The 23041-nt window shown below is 39.6% G+C and overlaps 1 protein-coding gene across 2 annotated transcripts; it reads right to left on the minus strand.

Annotated features, from left to right (window-relative positions):
• Positions 1 to 6483: 6483 nt before the first annotated feature.
• LOC6575047 lies at positions 6484 to 7125 on the minus strand. 2 transcript variants are annotated; one of them, XM_032733582.2, is made up of 2 exons: positions 6939 to 7125; positions 6484 to 6882 (listed from the first exon to the last, which is right to left on the minus strand). In XM_032733582.2, the coding sequence occupies exons 1-2, from the start codon at positions 7000 to 7002 to the stop codon at positions 6668 to 6670; spliced, it is 279 nt and encodes a 92-aa protein (XP_032589473.1). In that variant the 5' UTR covers positions 7003 to 7125; the 3' UTR covers positions 6484 to 6667. The 2 variants fall into 2 exon arrangements, with proteins under 2 accessions (XP_032589473.1, XP_002001067.1); XM_002001031.4 differs by having other exon boundaries at positions 6484 to 6867; positions 6939 to 7118.
• Positions 7126 to 23041: the final 15916 nt, after the last annotated feature.

The raw sequence follows: 23041 nt of genomic DNA on the forward strand, positions 1-23041 counted from the left end.
GTTTTGTGCACACAGAACATGAGACAGAACCAATGGGATATTACTATGTAAAGCCGTTTGCATTGTTAGCTTTTCACATTTGCACATTGGCAACCTGTTTTCATGAGTTGCTTGCGAGCTAAGTCCACACAAAGTATTGTGCTAACTTTAATGGCTTAGTTGGGCCCAACTGCGCCAGCATAATTTATTTTTACTCAAAGCGCATTATTCAGCTCCGATTTTAAGCCATGTTTTGCATATGTTTTTATTTGTGGTCGAAAACACATTCACTAGCATTTGGGTTTCACATTGATTTCGTTCATGTTGAACAAGCGAACAGCAATAACAATGAAAACACTTGTTAGTTATATTGTATTAAATTGTCATAATGTCGTCGAAAAGCCACACAACATTGCGTATACGCAATGCGCGCATCAGTATGCGAGTCTCTGTGAGTATTCAATAATATAAATTTATATGTGCCAGCTAAGTCCCTTTACGGCACTAAGGACATGCCTTCTATGGCCCACAGAATGGCGGCCAAACTAATACATGAACATACATCACACACCCACATACAGGAGCTCAAAGCGTTACGTGCTCTGCTCAACGTTGGCCCATTGCAGGCATTGAGCCCAAGAAATTTGTGTTTGTATTTGGCAAGCAGCATTCGTGGCCAAGTTTAGCGTTAAGGCAGACCATCTAGTAGAGCTAGTTGCAGCCGTTTGCTCTCTGTTGGCCCCAAATGTGCGGTAAGTAGCGCTTAAAAGCAGGCCAAAACAGGCGTGTCTTTAATAGCCTTTCAACTCGCACGCATATTCAAAACATTCACAATCTAAATGCACATATATTTATAACAGCCCACTTGAGCAGTGCGCTGTGGGACCGATAAAATCCTTAAACAAGGATTCAAGTGGTTCAGGCCACGCGTATAAATTGCTCATGCAATGTCGCTAAACGCTTTAACAATTTCATGCGCCAAGCACTTAACACGACCCAGAGGTCAAAGGGCATGCCAACATGAGCCATGTTTGACAAAGCTAAGCCATGCCAATCTTCTCAAATGCCGTGCTTATGTGTTTGATAGCAGCCCAGAGAGATAGAATTATGTATCGCTTAGTTATTTTCTGCGAAATGTATTATTATTATTATTTTTTTTTTTTTAAATAGCTAACCTTTCTTCTATTACTCAACGCTGCTGTAATACTTAACGATTAATAAGTTCAGTTAATGTTGCGCGAAATAACCAGGAAAATGAGAAAACTTTTGCATTGCTTTGGCCCAGGCTTAGAGCTAAGATTTATAAATGACCCGCGGCATTTAGAGCAAACAACATGTAGGCGACTCAAAGTCGATGTCGCAAAAGTTAAACAAGCAGCGATCTGGCCGCATTTATCAAAACAACTTTTTGGTGGATTCAAAATTAATCCGGAAGTCAAGGAATGATTTAACTATCGCTTTAAATGTATATATGTATGTGTGTATATTTAACCCCATATACTGTATTGCGTATAATATTTTGAGGCAACGTGTCGTATGCGCAACGTTAGGTATTATTATTTATTGATTTTATACAGACAGCTTGGGCTTTTGTGTCGTAACAGCAGCTGAGACTCTCTAACTGTGGTTAAGGTGTCAGCATCAGCAGGTGGCATAGTCGAGGAACCCATGGCAACTACGATTCCATTTGACATTTATTAATTTTTGTCGCTCACATTTCAGTCAATATATCGCTTGTATAAGTATTTAAGCTCAAAAGTTCTCAGCTTGACTACATATGCGCAGCGCTTGCTGGGTATATTTTATTAAGGCAAATATCATCATTAGGAATACACACACACACACACACATAGCACCACATGAAATGGCGCTCAAAGGGAAGCAGCTCCATTACATGCCTGTTTGCATAGCCTCAATTTGAGGGGCAATTATCTTGGTTGTAACTTGCCAAAAAGGGAGCTAGCAGCGGATAGGCAGACAATTTGATAGACAAAGCAGGCAAGCATGTCCTGGCACGCTCTGCACACTATCCTTTTGCCTTTGCGCGCGCCGTTAAGGAATTACGATGATTTGCATAATTTTAGCGCACCTTCAATGGCAATTGAGGGCCTCCGTTGCCGTTGCCGTTGCCGCTGAAGACGGCACAACAAAGAGCGCTTTCTACTCGACTTTTTGCATCTATATTTTTTTTATTTTCCCTGTCTCTGTATATGTGTGTGTGTTTATCTGGCTTGATTTTATGCTGCCTCCGTTCCTCTGCTGTATTTTCTCTCTTTTTTTTTTTTTTTTTTTTTTTTTTTGGCCAACAGTAGCCTACATTTTTGTAACTGATGTGCTGCGTTGCCCCTCAGCTCGGATTCAGTTTTTCCAGTCTTTTATCTCTGTGCCTGATCGAAATTGCTTTTGTGGTTGCTGCCGCTGCTCAGCTCGAGTTGTTGTTATTGTTTTTGTTGTTGCTGTTGCTGTTGCTGTTGCTGTTGCTCTTGCTTGATTTTTCAAGCATGTGTGCAGCTGTTTCGACGGCCTTTTTCCTGGTTATACTTTTTAGGCCATTTTGCAATACTTTGCCTTTTTTGGTTTAGATATTCATATCAGCTACTATTATAGCTATTTTCCGCTAAAACTCCAACTGATTGCCGCCTTGTGGCTAACACAGACAGCTACAACAGCCGCAATGTGTTTACACCCTGCAAACCGCTGTCATCGGGTGTAATGTGTTTCACGATAAAATTTTAACTAAATATGACTAAAAGGAATATTTCAAGTTAACGTTAAAAGTATTATAAAGTATTTTACAAAAAAAAAAGAGAGTTTATTTTTTATTTTATTGTTTGGTATCATATAGCCAACCTAACCCTAGCTATTTTTGTTTGTGTTTTTTCCCACTTCCTCCTCTTGAATTTTATTTGGGCAGCAATTCAGATGCAAATTGCCGCTGATTTGAATATAATTTTTAAGTTAGCTATTTTTGAGAGATCCAATTTGGATACGCTTCCGATTAGTGGAGACCCTTGAGTTAAATAATCCATGAGGATTATATTTATGGCGGCAGCTGCAATTAAATGATGCCATAGGAATTGCCATTTCCCCATTCACCAACGCAATCACTTATACTTGATAGATTCAAGTATTTGTGTGGCTCATATGTTATGTGTATGTATGAACGAATGGGTTAGAGTTTATTTGTATATGTAAAACGTTTTAGCGCTTCTCGTTGGCTCGTGGCGGTTGCATTTCCCGTTGGTTTTCAATTGTAAATATTTATTTGTACATTTCCTTGTGCGCTATTTACCCACTTCCGTTGTACACACAGACGGGCAAGACATTTCTAAGGGTTTACGTTTTCATTTTCACTCGGTAACCACTTTTGAGACCAACACACATACACACACACATGAGCTGAGTAACTGCTGACCCAGACTCTAGTGTGAATGCAATTGCAAGCTACTACGTTTCAGTTTCGGGTTTTGGCTTTGGTTTGACTTGTGCAAATATTTTGCAGCAATTTGCCGTGACCCTCTTGAGCCAAGGCCCACTGGGCAGCCTGTGGCACGGCTCTTGAAATGAAAATCGTAAATGTCCCATTTCGCTTGACATATTTATATCACGTCTTTAGCTTTTCGATTTCAGACAATAAAGATGACTTTTACAAAGACAGAAAATCTCAATATTCAAGCTTTACCGATTGCAGCTTCAGGAACAATACAAATAAGCCGATTAATATTCGTCGCTCGACTTACGCTAAATATAATCAATTTGTTGTTAAACTGCAATCCATGTCAAAGGGACGCTAGCGGCCGTTACAGATTGTAGCATCAGCTAGGTGAATTTCCTTTCATTAAACTGCAAAGAACCTACAGACTGCATGCGTCATTTAACGGCAATTTAAATGGCCAGGATTTTTATTGGGCAACTGTATGAATATCACAGCGTTCAGAAATATCCAAGAGCTATGCGAACTGAAGGATTTGCACTTGCAATCGGCGATGCTGTGAGGCGCATCATAAATTCTTAATGGCTCGCCACGCATTGCAGCCAGCTGCTGCTCTGCAGCTGCAGTTGCTGTTGTAGTCGCATTTAAAATTCAGTTGAAATGCAAAAATTCTCGTATATTATTTCATTTTTATCTTTTATCGCAATCACAACGCATTTCAATAAAATCTCTGCATGGAGATGACCGTAAATATGTCCAAGCGAATCGTAGGCCTTTCGCATTAATAATTACTTGTCGCAGCACTCCCGCAGACCCCTACGCCTGTCTACGCCTTCATTTTTCTTAAGCTGGTCATTAACACTTGGTCCGCAAGAATGCTTGATTGGAGCGCGAAACACCACCTGGGTCGCTCTTACACCCACACACACACACATATACTCCATCTGAGAAGCCTTGACATGCCTTTAAAGTTCATTTTGGCCGTTCCTCTTTCGGCTATTTCGCTTTCTTCGACGAAAAGCAACGACCAGGCATGCTTGATAATGGCGGTGAAATTAATAAATTACAAACATATTTGTGCAACAAATTAATTACATTCTTGTAGGTATTCTGACCTACTTTAATTGTTTTCGATTTTTGTTTCGGGTGGGCAGGCATGTGATGTAAATACACGATAAAATATGGTTAATTAAATTCACGTTTGCTGCAATTGTGTTAACCTTTTTGAATGCACTTATTGATTACAATGAATGATATAAATAAATCTTTTTATAGAAAGTATCTTTGCATTTGGATTGTAAACAGTTTATCTATGGAATTCTTAAGGGGAAATTAAATTTTCTACCTAACGTTATTCTGCCCAATACAAATTTCTTGGCAAATAGTCAAGCTGCACTTAACCTAGTCTAACACGGCTAATTTTGAGCCGGACACACCTGATGCTCACCTTGGTTGTTGTTGCTATTTGTTGTGTTGGTGCTGCTGTTGAGCTGTAGCTTTTGTGCCGACACGCCTCTGGGTCGTCTGTCATCATTAGGATAATTTATCATGCGGCAAATCTTGCATGTGGCCGAGTGGCCGCCGTCAGTTTTTGCCCTCATTTCTCTTACACCAATTGCAATTTCTTAATAAACGTTTTAATTAAATGAAACCTAAAAATCCAGGCCACTGACACACAATTAATTTAATAGTAATATTTAAGGCAAACGCATAGTTTGCCACTTTATGACAGCCGCATATAATGTTGCATGTGGCAGCTGTTGCTCGTGCTGTTGCTGCGCCGTCTGCTTTCAATTACTGAAGTAAATAAGTAATTTGCCTTTAAATGTGTATATACTAGAGCCTTTATAACAATATGGCGAGCCATTAATTAAATACAAAAGCTCCGCGATTATTGCGTGTCATGAGCGCGACCTGCCCGACGTGCCCCGCCTTTATTCATTCATTCATTCATGCCCTTGGCCCGGGGCAGGAGACCTGCGTCAGTCTAAGGATGCGGGCAAAGGCGAGCGATGCAGACAATTAATTGTTGCGTTGTGTATTCATTTTGGCTCTTTCAACATTTCATCTGCACTTGTCAGCCGCTTTTGTCATCAGTCGGCCCGGCCCCCTTCCTCAACCCCGTATGGCTGCTGTCTTATGATGAATGAGTTATTTCACAATGCGGCTGCGCTGCACCAGAATCTGCCACCGAGCGGCGCCGCACCGTCTGCCATCAATTTAATCCGCTGCGTATTAAGACACTTTCATGCCATTCAAGTGCAGCTCAGGCTTCAAGCTGAGTGCGACTAGAATCGCTTAGTTTTATAATGAGCTTACCTGAGGCACTTAGGCTCATTGCAAACATATGGAGATAAAGCAATTAAGAGTTATCATCGTATTTTTTCGATTTCTACAGCCAGCTATACATGTGTCGATGTACCTTCCAATAACCTATATAATGACTATAACATTTCCCATGTGTCTTTACATTCGCCATTTTCACATTTCCTTATAGCAGCCATGTGAGCAAGTCATAGAAATTGAAAATTCCGATTATAAATTGCTGTCAGCCAATTAATGTCAAATGCCGTGATATGATAAGTGCGCCTGTCACTCAGTCACTCAACGGATCAGTCCCCCAATCACACACCGATGAAGCCAGGCATTTGGATGCGCATATTCGATTAGATGAATACCAGCACACGTTCAGGCTCGGCTCGGCTCAGTGCGGCTCGGCCCTGCTCGGAACTTTTCCAATTTATTATTTCATTTATTTACCAGGCCAACTTACAAATCCCTCATTCCGAACCATTTTGACCGACGCATTGCGGAAAAAGCGTGTGTAAATTATTGCTCACAATTTAAGCGGGAACGATGAACAAAATCTGATTTAAGTTCATATAAAAATCTGACAAAGTGCGACAGCTGAAATCCCATGGGAATTTGCATAGTAACGCTATAAACAGCGTGATGCAAAGAAATGAATATAAAGAGCTGATCAAATATCTGATTTAACTGGAAATATTTTACCAAATGAAATGGAATTTATACGTATGTATGTATGTGCGTAGATGAAGAGAAATGCACTATTGACTGTATATAATGCTTGTAAATTTTTAATTTTTGCGATGCAAAGGGAGATACACAATTTAAAATTAAAGCGCTCAGACGGTAGATTGAGGTCCGATGCCTAACACAGTGATTGAGTCAATTTCAGAGTGAGTCCGCTGGATGCGCATAATATTTATTTGTGGTTATTGCCGTGGGGTAGACCTACCAGGGTGGCAACAAACGTATTGGTTCATAGTTTTGGCGCTCCGAGCGTGTCCAGTGTACAATGAGCTCTTTATTGGCTTGAGGCGAGGCCGCATGCTTAGCAGACTGCGGGTGCTGTTGCTTCCTGTTTGGCTGCTGCATCTGTTGCGTTTTCGCGCTATTGTTGGCTTCTCGCTTCAGCGGCACACATTTGGACTCTAGACCGAAATGGACTTCCGTTACAATACAATCTATCCTATCTACTGCAATGCCTTAATAATGCACTCACCCATCCTTACGCGCTTGGCTCCCATAGTATTTTTGACACACTTGTCGAACTGGCGGCGACGCATTTTGCCTAGCAGAAGTTTTGTACACCTATTTCTTGAGTTTCTTACATACAATTAATAATTTGAATACACATGTGTTGTCCATATGATTTGACTCAAAATGCTTGGCAATTCATGACAGTGGAATAATTCACACACTGCTTGACATACATTGGCCTACTCACACACACACACACACACACACACACACACACACACACACTATTGTGATTCTTGAGAGACTTGTTATACATCCATCAAATTGAGCATTGTTATTATTCAAAGTACTTACATTTACACTTGAGCGCAAGAGCAATATTCTAGCTAAGTGCGTGCGATACTTGTTATCCAGTGGTTTTTTGTCATCCAAGAGAGATAAAGAGCAACAGCGCAAAGAAATGGCGGCAGTCAGATACAATAGAGAACTCCACAGTTCCTCGCTCACACCCACACTCACACATACAAAATCCATTAACTAAAGTGTCAATTTAGTGACAAAGATAAAATGTCATATGCAACAAACATGCACACATACACACACACACGCACAAGCACAGGCATAAGCCCATGGCAAATACTTGCACAGGAGCAAAAGTTGTTTTTCAAACAATGATATTTTTCATACTCTAAATTGAAGTGAAACGAGAAGCGCAAAGCAAAAGAGAAAGCCTATATATAAATAAAATTTAAAAAAATAAAAATAAAGAAAAAACTAAATGAAATTTAATAATAGATAAGTGAATGATGAAATAAAAGCATGCAAAGCTACTTGCGACACTTGATAAAGTAAATAATGTGTGAAATAAATATAGAAATGTTTGAGCTAAGCCCAGACAGGGAGATAAACATCGATAACTAAAATAAAAAGAAATAGCAATTCCAATATGTTCTATAAATATTAAATCAAATATTTGCACAACTCTCTTAACTGTCACAATGCTTTAAGTACTTGTAGTCATATTAAAAGTTTACACAGCTTTATGCGAATGCTTGCATGCCCTTCCTCAGTAGAGCATTCAGACAGAGACAGTGAAGGGCGAAGGCGAAGGAAGATGGAAGAAGAGCTCTGAGCAGAGCAGCTGAACAGAATGAATTGCAGTACTTTATATTGTGATTTTTTTTTCTGTGTCTCGAGTTTTGTTCGCTTGTTTGTTTATCTTTACTGTTGCTGTTGTTGTTGTCGCCGCTGCCGCTGCTGGTTTTGCTGCTGTTGTTGCTTTAGCTGATGTAAAAGGATTTTTGGATAAAGTTGTTCGTATGGTTGTTGTTTGCTTTGTGTGCTCCAATAACCTGTTACATGTCACGTTCTGCTGTCATTTTTTCATGTTTTAGTCACATTACGCATACGCCGCATACGACTGTGGCATTTTTCCTCTGTTTCCGTTTCGTTTCTTCGCTTCCTTTTTTTGTTTTGTTTGTTAATGGATTTTAAAAGCGTAAACTGTTTGCTTTGCATCTGACAATGAAGTTTTAACAAACACGAGGACATGCAAGCTCCATGACAGTCTGCCAAAGTGGCCACAAGTCGTGCGTGCAGCAGAAAGGTGCCAAAGTGGAAATGCGCACAAAAGACGTCAGCCGCAAATGAAACCCGTTACCGCTACCGTTGCCGCTGCCGTTCCCACTGCCGTTCTCCTGCCCGTTCCCGTTCCCTCCCCCGGTTCCCGATTCCCTTTTCTCATTCTTCGTTTCTTGTTTCAGACGCGTTGCGTAGTTGCGCTTAATGTATTGTCTTGCAGCCATTTTATATGCAACGCAACGCGCCACAAAGTGCAAGTCAATACAACGAAGACGCTAGCTGAAGTTGCCACAGCAACTTCTCCCCAAAGCCAATCTTCTCAGTGCATGCCACTTTCAGTTCCAGATGAAACGTTTCGAGCGAAATTCAGCACCAAAGCAAACATTTTCTTATACTTGACACACACACGCACACACACGGGCACGCACGCACACATAGATATACACACGTATGCACATGCCTGCTCCATGTTTGAGGCAAGCGCTTGGTTTTATGCAAAGTTTGTTGAATTGCATAAACTACACTCGAACTTGTAGCTGGGCCTGTGATGGATGTGGAGCACATGTCGCAGATACCGCATAATGGCAATCAAAATCGTAGCAACACGATTTAACTATATCGTACAGCTCTATATCGACTGCTTTCGATGTCTTCCGACCAAAGCTGGAATCACAGCAAACTTCCCACTAATTCACGTTCCTGCAATAATAATGAGCCATGGATAGAACATTATTAAAATCTCTCTGCCGAATCATTTGCACTGCTCAAACTGCATAGTTATGAAAGCAGAAGGCACACTTTAAGACAAAAACAAAATGCGACCAATGGAAAATTGAGAAAAGTTGGAAACTTTGAAATTTTTTTCACTTCATGCCTGCTATCGGAAATCTGTATTAAAGTTGTATGATTTTCTAGGCAGTAGAAATTTGTTTTTAATTTTTGCATTATTTATAACTAGATATTAAAGCTTATTAAAATATTACAATATCCTTCATCGACCTTGCTGATGGAAAATAGTTTAAAAGGTGAATCGAAATAGTTAAAGGGTTGCGCTGCCTCGGCTTACATTAACTTTTGCTAGTTTTTTTTTTCTGTAAACTAAAGCTGAATTCAAGGTATTAATTTTTCAATAGCAGGCAGCCTATATAGGAGTTTATTAGGGCCACGTCCGAGCTCGGTTGGCGCGGCCTCAAACTGAGTCACGCACATTTTTCAAACTTTAGACAATCCTCAAACACACACAACCAAACAGATAGAGGCGACGCTCAATTATTCAAAGCGGCAAGGATACGGCAAGCGCCTGGACAGATTACACCACGGTGTGGAGGCTGCGCGGAATCGTGTACATGGCCATGGAAAAAGCCTAGACACGGGTAACCAGTTGGGCGACATTGACTAATGTTGATATGACGTCGTCTTTTTTCTCCACCACGCCTGATGGTTTATTTTTGATATGTGTACGCTTAAGCTTTGCATATGTGTGCCATTGTGTGTGTGTGTGTGTGTCTTTTGTGTTTGCGTGTGTGAGTGTGTATATGAGTGGCATCAGCTCGAGGACGCTTGAGTCGATATCTCTTGTGTACCAATTGGTGTTGCTGTTGCTGTTGTTGCTGTTGCTGCTGTCGCCGCTTGCCAATTTGCTAACGCTTGACGGCTGGCGTGGGCTTCTATTACTTTTATTCTATCTGTTGTGTGTTCATGGATGTGATACATGCGATAGACGTAAAGGATTTGCTTTGATGATGCTATCCCTAATGGCGTTCGCCTCGCTTTCCTTCCACACTCTTTCCGAGTGCCGTTTGACAAATGATTGCAGATTTCACGCCACGCTTTAAAAATCTGCTAATTTTATTTCGCATGACAAAAGGGCCACAAGCAATATGTTTTAATTAGCCACATGTGACGACCGACAGCACGCACCGCGAGTGCCACAAAGCTTTACATTGCTTAATTATGGGAGCCATGGCTAGTAACACAAGCGGTTGGTCCGCAAGTGCGCCATAATTATTAACAATCACCATCAATCAGGTGAGCAACCAAAATGAAAAAATAAAAGCAAACCCGAAAACTGAATTGGAAGCGAATTAATTATTTACGCCCATTCGGTAAATTGACGCCATTCAGGCCGATTATAGTATTTGATATTCTGACAAAATACCGAATATTATTTGTAATTCTCGCCCCAATATCATTCAATAAATTTATATTAAATTTACATCCAACTAGTCAAGTTTAGCATTTAAATTGTAATTAAATTTGCAACTGGCCATTGGCATAGGTATTGCTATAGCATATCTTCGGAGATGAGCGCTGTGCCTTGCCTATTGTCGGACAACAACAGCAATAGAAACAATTCGAAAACGAGCACAAACATAATCGACCGCAATGTTGCATGCAACACATGCCGCAATTGAAGAAATTGGGCCCTTTAGCCCTTCAGCTGCTAACCTTGTTGACCGCACATAATTTGACCCAGACGTAGATGGACCAGCTGTTTACACAACATGACCTGCCTCCTGCCTCCAGCTCAGCCCCTTCTCACACGAATGCACTTACATACATGCAGTGCCTTGTCAAAACCGATATTCTGAAATATTACGTATACGTAGCGCTTTAAAAACTGACTGCATGTGAGCTCAATCGCTAACTAGGTGAGGTAGGCACTGAATAATTGGCTCGATGAGCTAATTCTCTGTTGATACGTATGCTCCAGTCACGCCCCTGAGCTGTTGCTGCTAATTAAAGCTACAAAAATTTGTCTAGTCAATTAGTTGAAGCGTTGTTTAAGTTCAGCCCTCTGAAATTTGCGCGTATTTAAAATTTCAGGACTTGTTAAACCACTTACACACGTTTATGTAGTTTCAGTTTGTTGCCGTTGTTGTTGCTCTTGTAATGCATTTACACTAAACAAGCAGGCCATACACAAATACACACACACACACAAACATACATGCAAACACTTAGCCATACAAATATCAATTTCGGTTTAACATGCTAGGGGGAATATATCATAAGGTGTAGCATGGACATGGGGCTTATATCGTAAATGTGAAGCTCGCTTCTCTTAAAGCTTTCTCTTTGTTCATTTAGTACAGCAAAAGCTCTCGCTCTCGCTCTCGCTCTCTTTTTTAGCACATGTTTGGCACGTTCTCTTCGTTTGCCCCTCGATGGGTGCTCACGAAGCTGGGCCAACGACCACACAGTAGCCCTTCGCCTTCGCTGGGCTTTCATCTATGGCATAGCCGGCAGACAACATTGCTGAGTTAGTTATACAATGCTGTGGCACAGAATTATGCCTAGACATAATGCAGAAACTATGTAGTGGCATTTCCTTATCATTGGCCCGGTTCAAGTCTAGCCCAAGTAGCCGCCGCTAATCTCGTGCTTGCCAAGCAGCCGCTGCTGCTCCTGCTGCACCAGCTGCTCCTGCTGGTGTTGGTGTATTCCTGCTGCCGCTATTGCCGCCTTGAGCTTAGCACATTTCTTTATTTGGGCCACGTGACATATGTATATGCTAGCCGTTTGGCAAGTTTGTTGTGCGCTGAACTGTTCTGATATGCGGCTTGTAAATAATAAATACACGTTTCGTGCTGACTGCACAACTGCACATCCGCACATCCTTGAGATCGGGCGTTGTTTCAATGACTTCCCCACGAAGAGGTCACGTACCGAGCAGCTGTTTCACACCAATTACTTGCAATTTGCATTCAACAACAACAAATATACAGCAACCGCATGCAAATCATAGAAATGCATTGAGTTATACAGTTGCACACTTGCTGTTGCTGCTGCTGGTGCTCCTGGTGCTCCTGGTGCTCTTGGTGATGTTTGCCCCACTGGGTTGCATATCAAATGTAATCAACATTTGGACACCAACTTTGGCCGGGCCACAGTTCAAACCAGAGCAAAAAGTTGTTGGGCACTCACTTCCAGCTTGGAGTCAATTTGGCCACGAATTAAGCTGCGCAATGAGATCAATTGTTTGAAAATGCCAAAGCGCCCGGTTGAGCAGTCGTCGCGTTGGACGTTTGTGCACAGAAAATCCATTCAGCAATTTGGCAAAGTTTAAACTTTCCATTGGTTTTTGCGTTTTAGGGAGATTAGTGCTACGAGTTGTCTCACTTATAAATTAATGATTTCGACAAAAACTTTCTGGCAGTGACACTGACAGCGACAGCGACAGCTGGACCCCAACTTGCCGCCAATCAATACTTCAATATGGCCGCAGGGAATCAACGTCGCATTCCATAGGATGCTAATGAGCTTAAGTTCTGGGGCAATGAGTCAGCGTCATCTCATTAGTACGTCAAAGTGATTTATCTTGTCACAAAACACATCGATTTACTCCAGGCTAATGCAACACATGTCTAATGCTAATGAATGATAACTAACTAACAAACAAGTCAAGCGCACTCCGCTGCCAAAGCGAATATTTAATTAATTAGCAACTGCTGTGTATGGCATTGCAATTTATTTAAAAAAAAAAAAAAAAAACAAAAAAACAAAAAACCTTCACAAGTCCATTCAGACGCGTGTCTAGATCCGCCGCTAGAAGCCAAAGTTCAACAAGTGCGCGTTCTAGCCGGGCGCCTTCAAAAGTCGCAAATGAAATTTGCGGCTGACTTTGCATTTGCTCCCATGTTTGCAGAGTAAACATGAAAAATGTTGCTCTGGTAAACAGCCAGATAAGCCGCTTTAAACCCACACAGGGCATAGCATGCCCACACATACATATCTACATATTAGCTATGCATGTAAATCACGTTCGCTGCTCTCCATCCCTCCCATAGTTCTGTGTGGGTTGGAGATGAAAAACGCTTGCACGACTCTCAGCTCATCCTTTTAGCTTTATGGGATTATTAATACCTTCACATTATATTTAATTGGCATTTGCAATGCCAATTATAAGTAATAAAGAGGGATAATGCACGAAAACCCTAACCGTATACAAAACCCTAATTGTATCCAAGTCCTAGAACAACATTTATTTTTCAAGAGCATTCTACTTATTTTGGGGCTGGCTACAGGGTATAAAAGGATAAACATGTGACTGCCACTGTTTGCTGAACAAAGTCGTATAGAAAACTCCAAATTGACATTTGGAATAATAAATAAAAGCCATGAATCCCGCAGATCTGACTATTGATGTTATTGCTGTTGCTGCCAGGCATTCGCGCTGAATTCCTCATCAAGTGGGAGTTGGGCAAATTTGTGTGGCAAATTATATTAAATATGCAAGGCAATGCTTGCTGATAAATACTCTAAATGAATTTCAAGCACGCACACAGCCACACGCGTCAATAAACAATCCACACAGGCACACACACACACACATCATTGATGTGACAAGATGTATTCAGCAGAGTCCTGAACAATTTTCTGCGCCATTTTGCACGCGCTTTTTGCAAGTTGTTCAATGCTTATGGCAAATTAGCTTAGACCAAGCCACTTATGCAGTCTGCCTCACTGGGCCGCTTAGTGGTTTAATTTTTGAATAGAAGTATGCTCGCATGTCTAGCTCATAAATCTGTGCTAAACTGCTCTCGACTTTTGCAGGAAAATTTAAAACGCCGCTCACGTTCGGCTGCCCGAAAAGTTTTCGCTTTCATTTGAGATACTTGAAAAGCGTTGACGGCAATCTCAAAACAATTTTACAAAGTGCAAGTTGTAACAAGATTGTAAAACCCATCGATGATTACAGTATGCTATGCTATTGTTGTCGCTATGCTTGTTGTTGTGGTTGTTGTTGTTCTCTAATGATTATATTAGATGACAGCTACTGTAGGTTACATGGTTGGTCAACCAGACATCATTGCGTATACTTAACCCTGCCCAATTGCTCTCGTCACCTAGCACCCTGTGCGTATACGCGTTTGTGTATGTGTGTGTGTGTGTATATATAACCCTTTGACAATACAAATGGCACTAGCTATTTGCACTTTCCTTTCACTAACGGACGGTGTCGGCGGCGGCGGCACATTGACTGCTTTTCGCTCGATTGAGTATTTATTTGATTTCTCATTTGTGTCGCACAGTTTGCTTATTTTTCTTTTTCGTCCACCGCTTAGCTCCTTACACTGGTGCGAGCTCTTGCTGCTTGCCATGCTGTGCTGTGCAAGTTGCTTGTTGGCCATTTAGTGAGCCACTTCGGAAAATGCTGCTCACTGTGTGGCTTGCTTCGCGCCCGGGTCAATTGTAATTCAAGTTTCGTGGTCAACAGTTAGCCACAGTTGATTGGTTCGTCGAGACTTTCACTGCATAGTTTTCGCTCTTTCGATTGTGTTTGTTTGTCTGTGTGAGTTGCGATTGGGCCAACCTAATACCCAACTAATGAGACAGCTAAAGTTAATGGAAATTCTCTGGAGTGTCAAGCAAATGGCATTAAGGCGAACACTGGCAACATTATGTTCCTCTTGCTCTTGTTTAATTCCTTTAGTTAAAGCCAATTGTTGCAGCTATGGCTGCCCGTCTGATATAGTGGCCAATATCGCGCATACGCCCCGTGCAGCTGGAACAGTTGCTGCAACGTGCCCGCGCTGCTGGACTGCTGCGTATAACAAATTTATTGTTCATTTGTACCACGTGCTCACCATTAAAACAATCAAGCGGCTATTGCTTCGAGTCTACGAAGAACAAAAGTTTCTCTCTCTAAAATTCTTTATAAAAACAACAATTATACCAATTTACTCTAATTTAATCCGAGTTAGACGACGGCAGCTACCTGATAACATTTAGTTTCAAAAACACCAAAAACAATCATCAACCACGGAAATGTTTAGTTTTGTTTTACTTTTCTGTAATTGTTCACTGATAACATAGGTTTATTAATTGATATATGTTCATATACATACATTTTGTATCGTGTAAATATGGCATTGAGCCTGTTTGCACAACTGCATCATTTGAAATATTTCAATTATTTTTGCAACTGTATTAAAATAAAATATAAATCCTTTATTGGTTAATCTTTTAAGCTGGCAGTTGCTGGGCCAACTAAAAAATAAACTATAAAAACTATAAAAATGTTGGCGATTACTGCCGTTGGGCCATCACAAACGATTTTGCAAATTGAAATTTATACCATTTTTTCTGCATTTCTGCAGAAGGATAATTCATTTTTTTTTTGTATTTATTCTTTAATTACAGTCAATTAAAGTGTCAGTATTTTAATTTGGAGCAATTAAGCTACGCTTTGTGCTCTGTGATTCATATATATATACACGTATTCATTTTTGTGTTTAGTCGAAAGGATAATCATCTTTCCTTTGACGGGAATAAAGTGAATTTTATGCTTGATTAAATCAAAATGCAAGCCATTTACTGTGCTGTGCCAGCCCATTGAAGCAGAAGTCACAAACGAAAACCGCACAATGAGCACTGAGGCCTATTTATGTTTCGGTTTGGGTTTGGGTTTGGGTGTGCCGCAGGCTAAGATCTTTATGATGCACTGGAGCTCATTACTTCAAAGCTGACAAGACTGCTGCACAATAAGTCTCTGTTTGTTTGGCCTCAATCGTCTCTGTGTGCTTGATGCTTGGTGCTTGTTGCTGCTGTTCGGTTTCATAAATGTCAAATATTTCTGACAAATTACGCAAAGAACGGAAAATGCTGTTGGCTTGAGCAATTTGCATTTTGGGGGAAACTTGTTCAAGTTTTTGCTGCAACTCAAATTTTGACATTTATCTTACAGTTTTCCTAATCAAACAAGCACACATGTACACATGTGACTATTACGCAATGCGAATACTGTAGATGAACTGTTTGCTCAAGTATTGCATTTGCACTACAATTACAATTCAGAATACGAATTCTTATTGAAAGCCCTCACAGCCCTTGCCAAACCTCGTGTGTACATAAACATTTTTAAATTTAAATTTTACTTTCAGCTAAATTGATTTTGTATTTAGTTCATTCAAGTATAAGAAACATTTGCAGTAATCTCATAATATAACTCTTGTAGTGTATCTAAGCTTACTTGGAAATACATTTTCAGAAAAGGCCTAAAGCTCTTGAGTTTTCTGCACACAATAAACACATACTTTAAACTTTGAAACTTTTTATTTGTTACACTCAGCCCACATCTTTATGCCTTCATGGCTTCATTCAACCTGCCTTGGTTTGACTTGTGTGGCCTATAAAACTTGATGTGTCTACCTAGGGTATACTTAGTTACTATTTATACTTGCTCACGAAATTAACTGAGTATATTGGTTTTGTGCATGGTCCGTGTCCATTCACTTGCCTTATGCCAATCTTGATAAATGAGATTAAATTTGATATTTCAATATATATATAAATATTTCAATATAGCTTTGCATACAGTGTTGTTGAGTTGAGTTTTCTTAAGATCAACTGTAAATTTTATATCAATACCCATCAATACTGTTGCTGTCAACTAAACCTCCTTTATACTTTTCTATAAATTGTTAATAAATAATAAAAATGGTGTTTTAAAAAAATTATCTTTTAGTTTTGATCACAGTTGACTTCTGTTTTTGGATTGTGAACGCGTATTGTGCAGTCAGTTGTCCAAGACGGCAGCGTTATGAACGTTTGCTGTAGATAATTTTTCTAGCAATTTATTAGCCACATGGCGTTTTGACAGCAACGAGCATTTGCAGTCATAATTCATTGATCAAATTATTAGGGAAATGCCAACTTCATGAACTTAAATTGGCAGCTATAAAAAACTTTGGTCAGCAAAGTTGGTCAGTTGGCAGTGCGAGAGCTGGATGTGCTTTTCATTTGGTCTCATTGGCATTTCCCTCATAAATAGCTTAAGGCTGTAAGCTTAGATAGCTTACGTATGCTCTTAAAACACTCCGCATAATCTGAGAAATAGTTACCAAACTTTCGGTCTTCGTCCTGAGGCAACTGTAAAAGTATTTCTGTTAGTGGTTTTCCTGTGTGTCTGTGTGTTTGTGTGTGTGTGAGTGTCTCTATCGTAAATATTTCTGACTGACTGTCAACTTTTAACTATTGCCAAAGGCAACATAAAGTCGACTTTATTTTCACTTTCAAATTAAATTCTATGCTTTTGCACAGCTGCAACAGTTTTTCGAGCTATCTTAAGTTTTTGAATGCCGCCAAGAAATGGCGATTCTTTGAGCTATTAGAGCGCTCTACAAAATGCCATCAACAAAGCAAGAAGCTCAGCTATTTCTTATTTATTTGTATTTTTCATAAATATTAAGTAACAAATAGCATGACAAAGACTGGCAGCAGCTAAAAAAAAAAAAAAACTGTGCATTTCTTATTGCGAGCAGCTAAGAGCAGAAAAGTAAAATGACTATGAAATATTATACAAGTCTACTCAAAAAGAGATGACTAAACTTGCAGAGAACATTGCTCAATGAAAGTTTTCTTGTTATAATGAAAACATCATGGCATGACAAAAGATAAGTTACATTTCTTTTAAAAATATTATGAAAACATTTATTTATTCTATTTTATTTATGAAGTATAGAACCAGCTTATCATAATTTAGTAACTTATGTAGATATACCCATAGATGGGTAATTTATTTAAAGTCAAATAGTGAATTATTATTAAATAAATTATTTTAAATATATTCACTATATACAAAGCCAGGCAAAGCCTTTGTAAATTACGTTAAGTGTATAAATAAGTGTATAAATAAGTGAAATAAATCAATATGAATACAAATAAATTAATCTTTAAAAAACTCTTCATTGAATGTTATTATACAAATCTGAACTGGCTTTGCTGGTTTAGTGAATTTTATTTCAGTAGCGTATAACATATAAGAGAGCTCTATTCCGTAATGCCCTACTATGAGCTACTATTTAAATCATTCAACTTTTGTTCAAAGCGAAAAACATATGTAGACACATACATATACACGCTTACATATACATAACTACGCGGTCCGCCTACTGCCCATTTTTCGCCGTGTTATGTTAAAAGTTGAATAACTGTTGCTCTAAATACAATATTCACAGTCTGAGAGTAACAGTGACATTCCAATGCCAAATGTAATTGTTAAAGCAGTTCCCTTCTTGTTTTTCAAAAAAAGGCATTCAAAAGGCATGCAAAATTCTATATGTTTATTTTTTTTTATATGATATTCAAAAAGGTTTTTAAAAAAAACTACTAATATGAAATGGGAAAAGCTACGAAAATATGCAAAAATCGACACAGGTGTAGAAAGGCAGATGCAAATGTCTATATTATCATCTCCAAGTCCTCTATAAACTGAATGCCACAGCCACGCCTCCTTCTGTCTGCCCCATGCATACTCACAAAAACATTACACAGTAATTAATAATGAATTATTAAATACGCGAAAAGGACATCGGACATAAGATCCCTTTCAACACACACCTTTTCAACGTACAATGTACTAATGCAAAAATGTTTTTTTTTTTTTTTGGTTGGCGCTGCGTGGTGCCACGAGCAATGCAAAATCCTGCACTGCCACGCTTGAAGCTCGGATTTTTACCTATTTTTTCTGTATATGCGTGTGTATGTATATGTGTGTGCTCTGTGCAACTGCAGAAATGCAAGTGGGTTAAGTGATTTTCAGCTCAATTAACATTGCAGCAGATGAGCAGTTGAGCAGCTCAGCAGCTGAGCATTCTGTTAGCCAATGGGTCGTATACGCACTTACCGCAATGCCAACAAACAATGTGTTTGCCACATTAACAAACTGTGGCGCAAAACTGTCGCCCCCAACAGCTCATCAGCATCTAAAAGGACACTTGAGGGCTGATGTCATTGTTGTTGTCATTCCAATTGTAGTTGTGCTTTTAAAGAGTTGTGTGTGGCCGTGTGTTGTGCATGGGTGTGTGTGTGTGTGTGTGTGTGTGAAATCGCTACTAGATGACAATATGTGAGTTAACTACTTTAAGCTTACGTGACATAATTATGCATCTGAGTAAAAGGACAGCATCTACAAGAACTAGACAAACGGGGCAGGTCAGGAAACGTAAGTTAAATGTAGCCGGCTGCCATATGGCTGCTCTACGAAGGTTTTTGTGCGTATGTGACTGTGTTGTGTGTGTGTGTGTGTGTGTGTGGTTGTTTACACATTTACTATGAAATGCATGCGTCTCGCAAAACGTGCAGACAGACAGCCGGACAGAGTTAGGGGGTAAACTGGCAGGCAAACAAACAGTTTGTAGAGCAAATGAACACGCATCAACATCTATGGGTGGGCGGGTTGGTATGGGAGACGACGGCTCAGGCTAAGCGCATAGCAAGTGCTACATTTGCATAAGTGTGCGCTTTATGTACTACCCTCACACGCACACACACAGACACACATACACACAAATGCTCACACATGTACATACATGCATACGCTGTTGTTTGCCAGCGGAAGACGCTTAATGAGCACACACAGCAAAAAGAGAGACAACTCGATGTGACTTCCTTATGTGAATGACTGCAATTTGGCTGGACCTACATGAGCACTTGAGTGGTTCATAAAAGAGAATTTTATTGCGTTAAAGTTAACTAACAGCCACGCTTAGACGAATTTATTTCAGCAGAAATCTCCTGGCTTGTAGCTTTAAGCTATGCCAAGGTCGCATTTGGGCACTCAGTGCAAAGGTAATTCCCACATAAAGCGCATGATGACTGGGGCACCGTGTGTAGCTGTGGCTGTGTCTGCTATTCACATATATAGATACAAACACACACACACACACACACACACACACCGATGTGAGACATATGCTCAGTATTGTGTTGACTTTTAGCTTTTAGGTAATTTGCCCCAAATCTACTTGTAGCCCCCAAAGCATTTTGATTAACGACATTGCGCACTAATGTCAAAAGTCATTCAATCGGCTCTGACTGCCATAAACAACCACATGAACACACATGCATGCCTTAGGTGCGTGTTTGTATTGATTGTTAGCAACGTTTCATTCATGATTTCGTTAGCACCAATATTGTATTCACGCATTGACAGCATCGATTGATCATTGGCACGTGATTGAATTCAATTTGATGAAACACTCTGCCAATCTGTCGTTAGCATGAAGAATGCCAAAAGCATTGTAAAACGATGTCTACATTATTGTTATAAACTTAAAAATATATAAATATATATATATATAATAATAATACATCAGAGTACTATAGTAATCAATATCCGACTTGACTTGTTCAGGGCATTTGAGCATTAAAAGCTCTTTACTTTTACTTTATTTAAACAATTTGTATATTCAAGTGAACTGAACAATTTATAATATTTAAAATATTTATGAAGATGTAAATTAATATTAAAATGAATATTAAAATTTTTCTATTTTCAAACTTAAGTTTTCAACTGGCTTAGGCCAAGTCTACATTTAACTTTATTTACTCGACTTAGTCAGCTATAAATAAGCTAAAATTGTTTACATATACAACTTGACCTACAGCCTTAATCACAGAGAGATCCGTTGCCAATCACAATTCAAAATAGTTTTGTAATATGCAGCAAAGCACTTACTAATCACAAATTGGACATTTCATAGGTATTCTACATGACAAATGGATTGTGGATTCACCAAACCATTGTAAACCATTGGCCAGGCACTAAACCACACGGCTGCCACAGGCACTGCTGACTGCCTTGAATTGTGGCATGCGTTTACTTTTTTTCGAATCGAATCGAATCAATTAAATTTGTCATCGCTGCAAATGGGAGACAAAAGTTGACAGCAGCTAAAGCGAAATCCGCTTAAAGGTTTTGCTGGCTGGGCGGATGTAATACCCTGTATAATGCGCTTTTAGTACCCGAATAACTGCAATGGGAGAAGGACATTTGTGTATAATAAAACGAAGATTATACTTGAATCATACTGGAATTAATTTCACATTTATAGATAAGCTTATGATGATGATATTATTATAGTCCTTACAGTGCGTGGATATCTGTAAGTCGATCAAAACAATTAAAGTTTGTGCTTGCCAACAACAAACAGACAAATGGATATTATCATTTCATCTGTTCATTTGCTGCTGCTGCTGTTGTTGTTGTTGTTGCTGTTGCTGTCGTACACATGGCGCAAAGCTTTTAGCTTGTTTGCTTTAAAGTCAAGATGGGAAGACGTTATACAGCAGAGAGTCCAACAGCAGTCCAACTGTCCAAGAGTCCTGCAACTAGAAGCCATCTGGCAATGGGCAAACAAAAGCAGCTGCTCTCGAATTAAGTAGCTCTTGCAATTCCAACAGACATGGTAATATGCTTAAGCAATGAAATTTTAATTGAATTGCATTTCGGCCAGCGGACAGCTTGTAAACTCTGTGTGTAAAACACCGAGCAAAAGCAACTGTTTACATTTTCGGTATTGTTGCGGCTGCCACTGAAAATATGCAATTCTTAATTGAAAATTGAATTTGGCTGCAGATTTGCTCGCCGTCTCAAGTGCAAATTGGTTCATTTGTATGCAATTGGCGGTTGCTGAGCTGTACGTTCCACCTCGCTTCGCACACGTGTGTATTTACCTTTGCGCAGTTAAATACGCAACATAAATGAATTAATGCAAACATTTGTTCCCAAAGCCAATAAGCAAGCTTAAGGACAAGCGTACAGAGTTGACCTGAACAACAGCTTAAGGATTTGCCAGTCTTGGACATCGACGTGCTTCTCCTTCCTATAAGTAGATTAAAGCATTGTCCGTCAGTTAGCTCAGTTATGTCATTTACAATGAGCCGATTAAATCTGCTGCAGACAGATTCTCGGTTGAGTGGTCTGCATATAACCAATGTGCAACAATTAATGCTTCAGCCAGGCAAGCTTTTTGGGGCCACAACACCTGCTAATTGGGAAGCCAAAGTTAATCGATTTGTGGCCTGCCGTGATTGCAGCAAGTGACTTTGCTATGGCTGCAGTCAAATGTGGCTGCTTACCGCCAGTCTGTGGCTTCATTGTGTTGCTTTCGTCCAACAATACATGCGAAAGCCAGTGATAAAGTGAAAAAACACACACTTCAAAGGCAACTAAAGCTGTTTTACCCTGAACCCATTCAAAAGCTGAAATTTGGTTATACTGGTTTTGGAAAAAATAAAATAAATAAACGTAGCAGGCAGAAGGAGGTGAGACAAGCTGAGTCTATATAGCTGTGTCCGTCTGTCCGTCTGTGATCTCGTCTCTACCATATGCAGTACAAATGTCGTTACTATCGATAAAAATCGAAAATATCGAATACCATAAGAGCTGCGGATTTTGTATTTACTAAGTCCATTTCGGATTGCACCCTCTCTCACATATTATTATACATATTTGCAAAAACAAAAATCAAAAATGTACTTCAAATGTTGGAGAGTTCATTTTCAGCAAATAGACACATGGAAGTCAGAATAACATAAAAATTGTATTTTAATTAATTTCAGCTAGCAGCGCTGGTAAATATCTATATGTATGCCTATGATTTTTGTTGTGTGCAAAAGCAGATTGATTAAAATATAAGCTTCCCTAAGGCTTTCTGCTATTCGGTCAGCCCCGACTAGAAAGAGCACTCTTACCTGTTTCTAATCATATTGAATTTTTCAATTTTTTTTTAAATTGAAAAGTTTCAGTAATCGAAC

This window comes from Drosophila mojavensis, unplaced genomic scaffold, assembly GCF_018153725.1.
Source record: "Drosophila mojavensis isolate 15081-1352.22 unplaced genomic scaffold, ASM1815372v1 contig_231, whole genome shotgun sequence".
NCBI lineage: Eukaryota > Metazoa > Arthropoda > Insecta > Diptera > Drosophilidae > Drosophila > Drosophila mojavensis.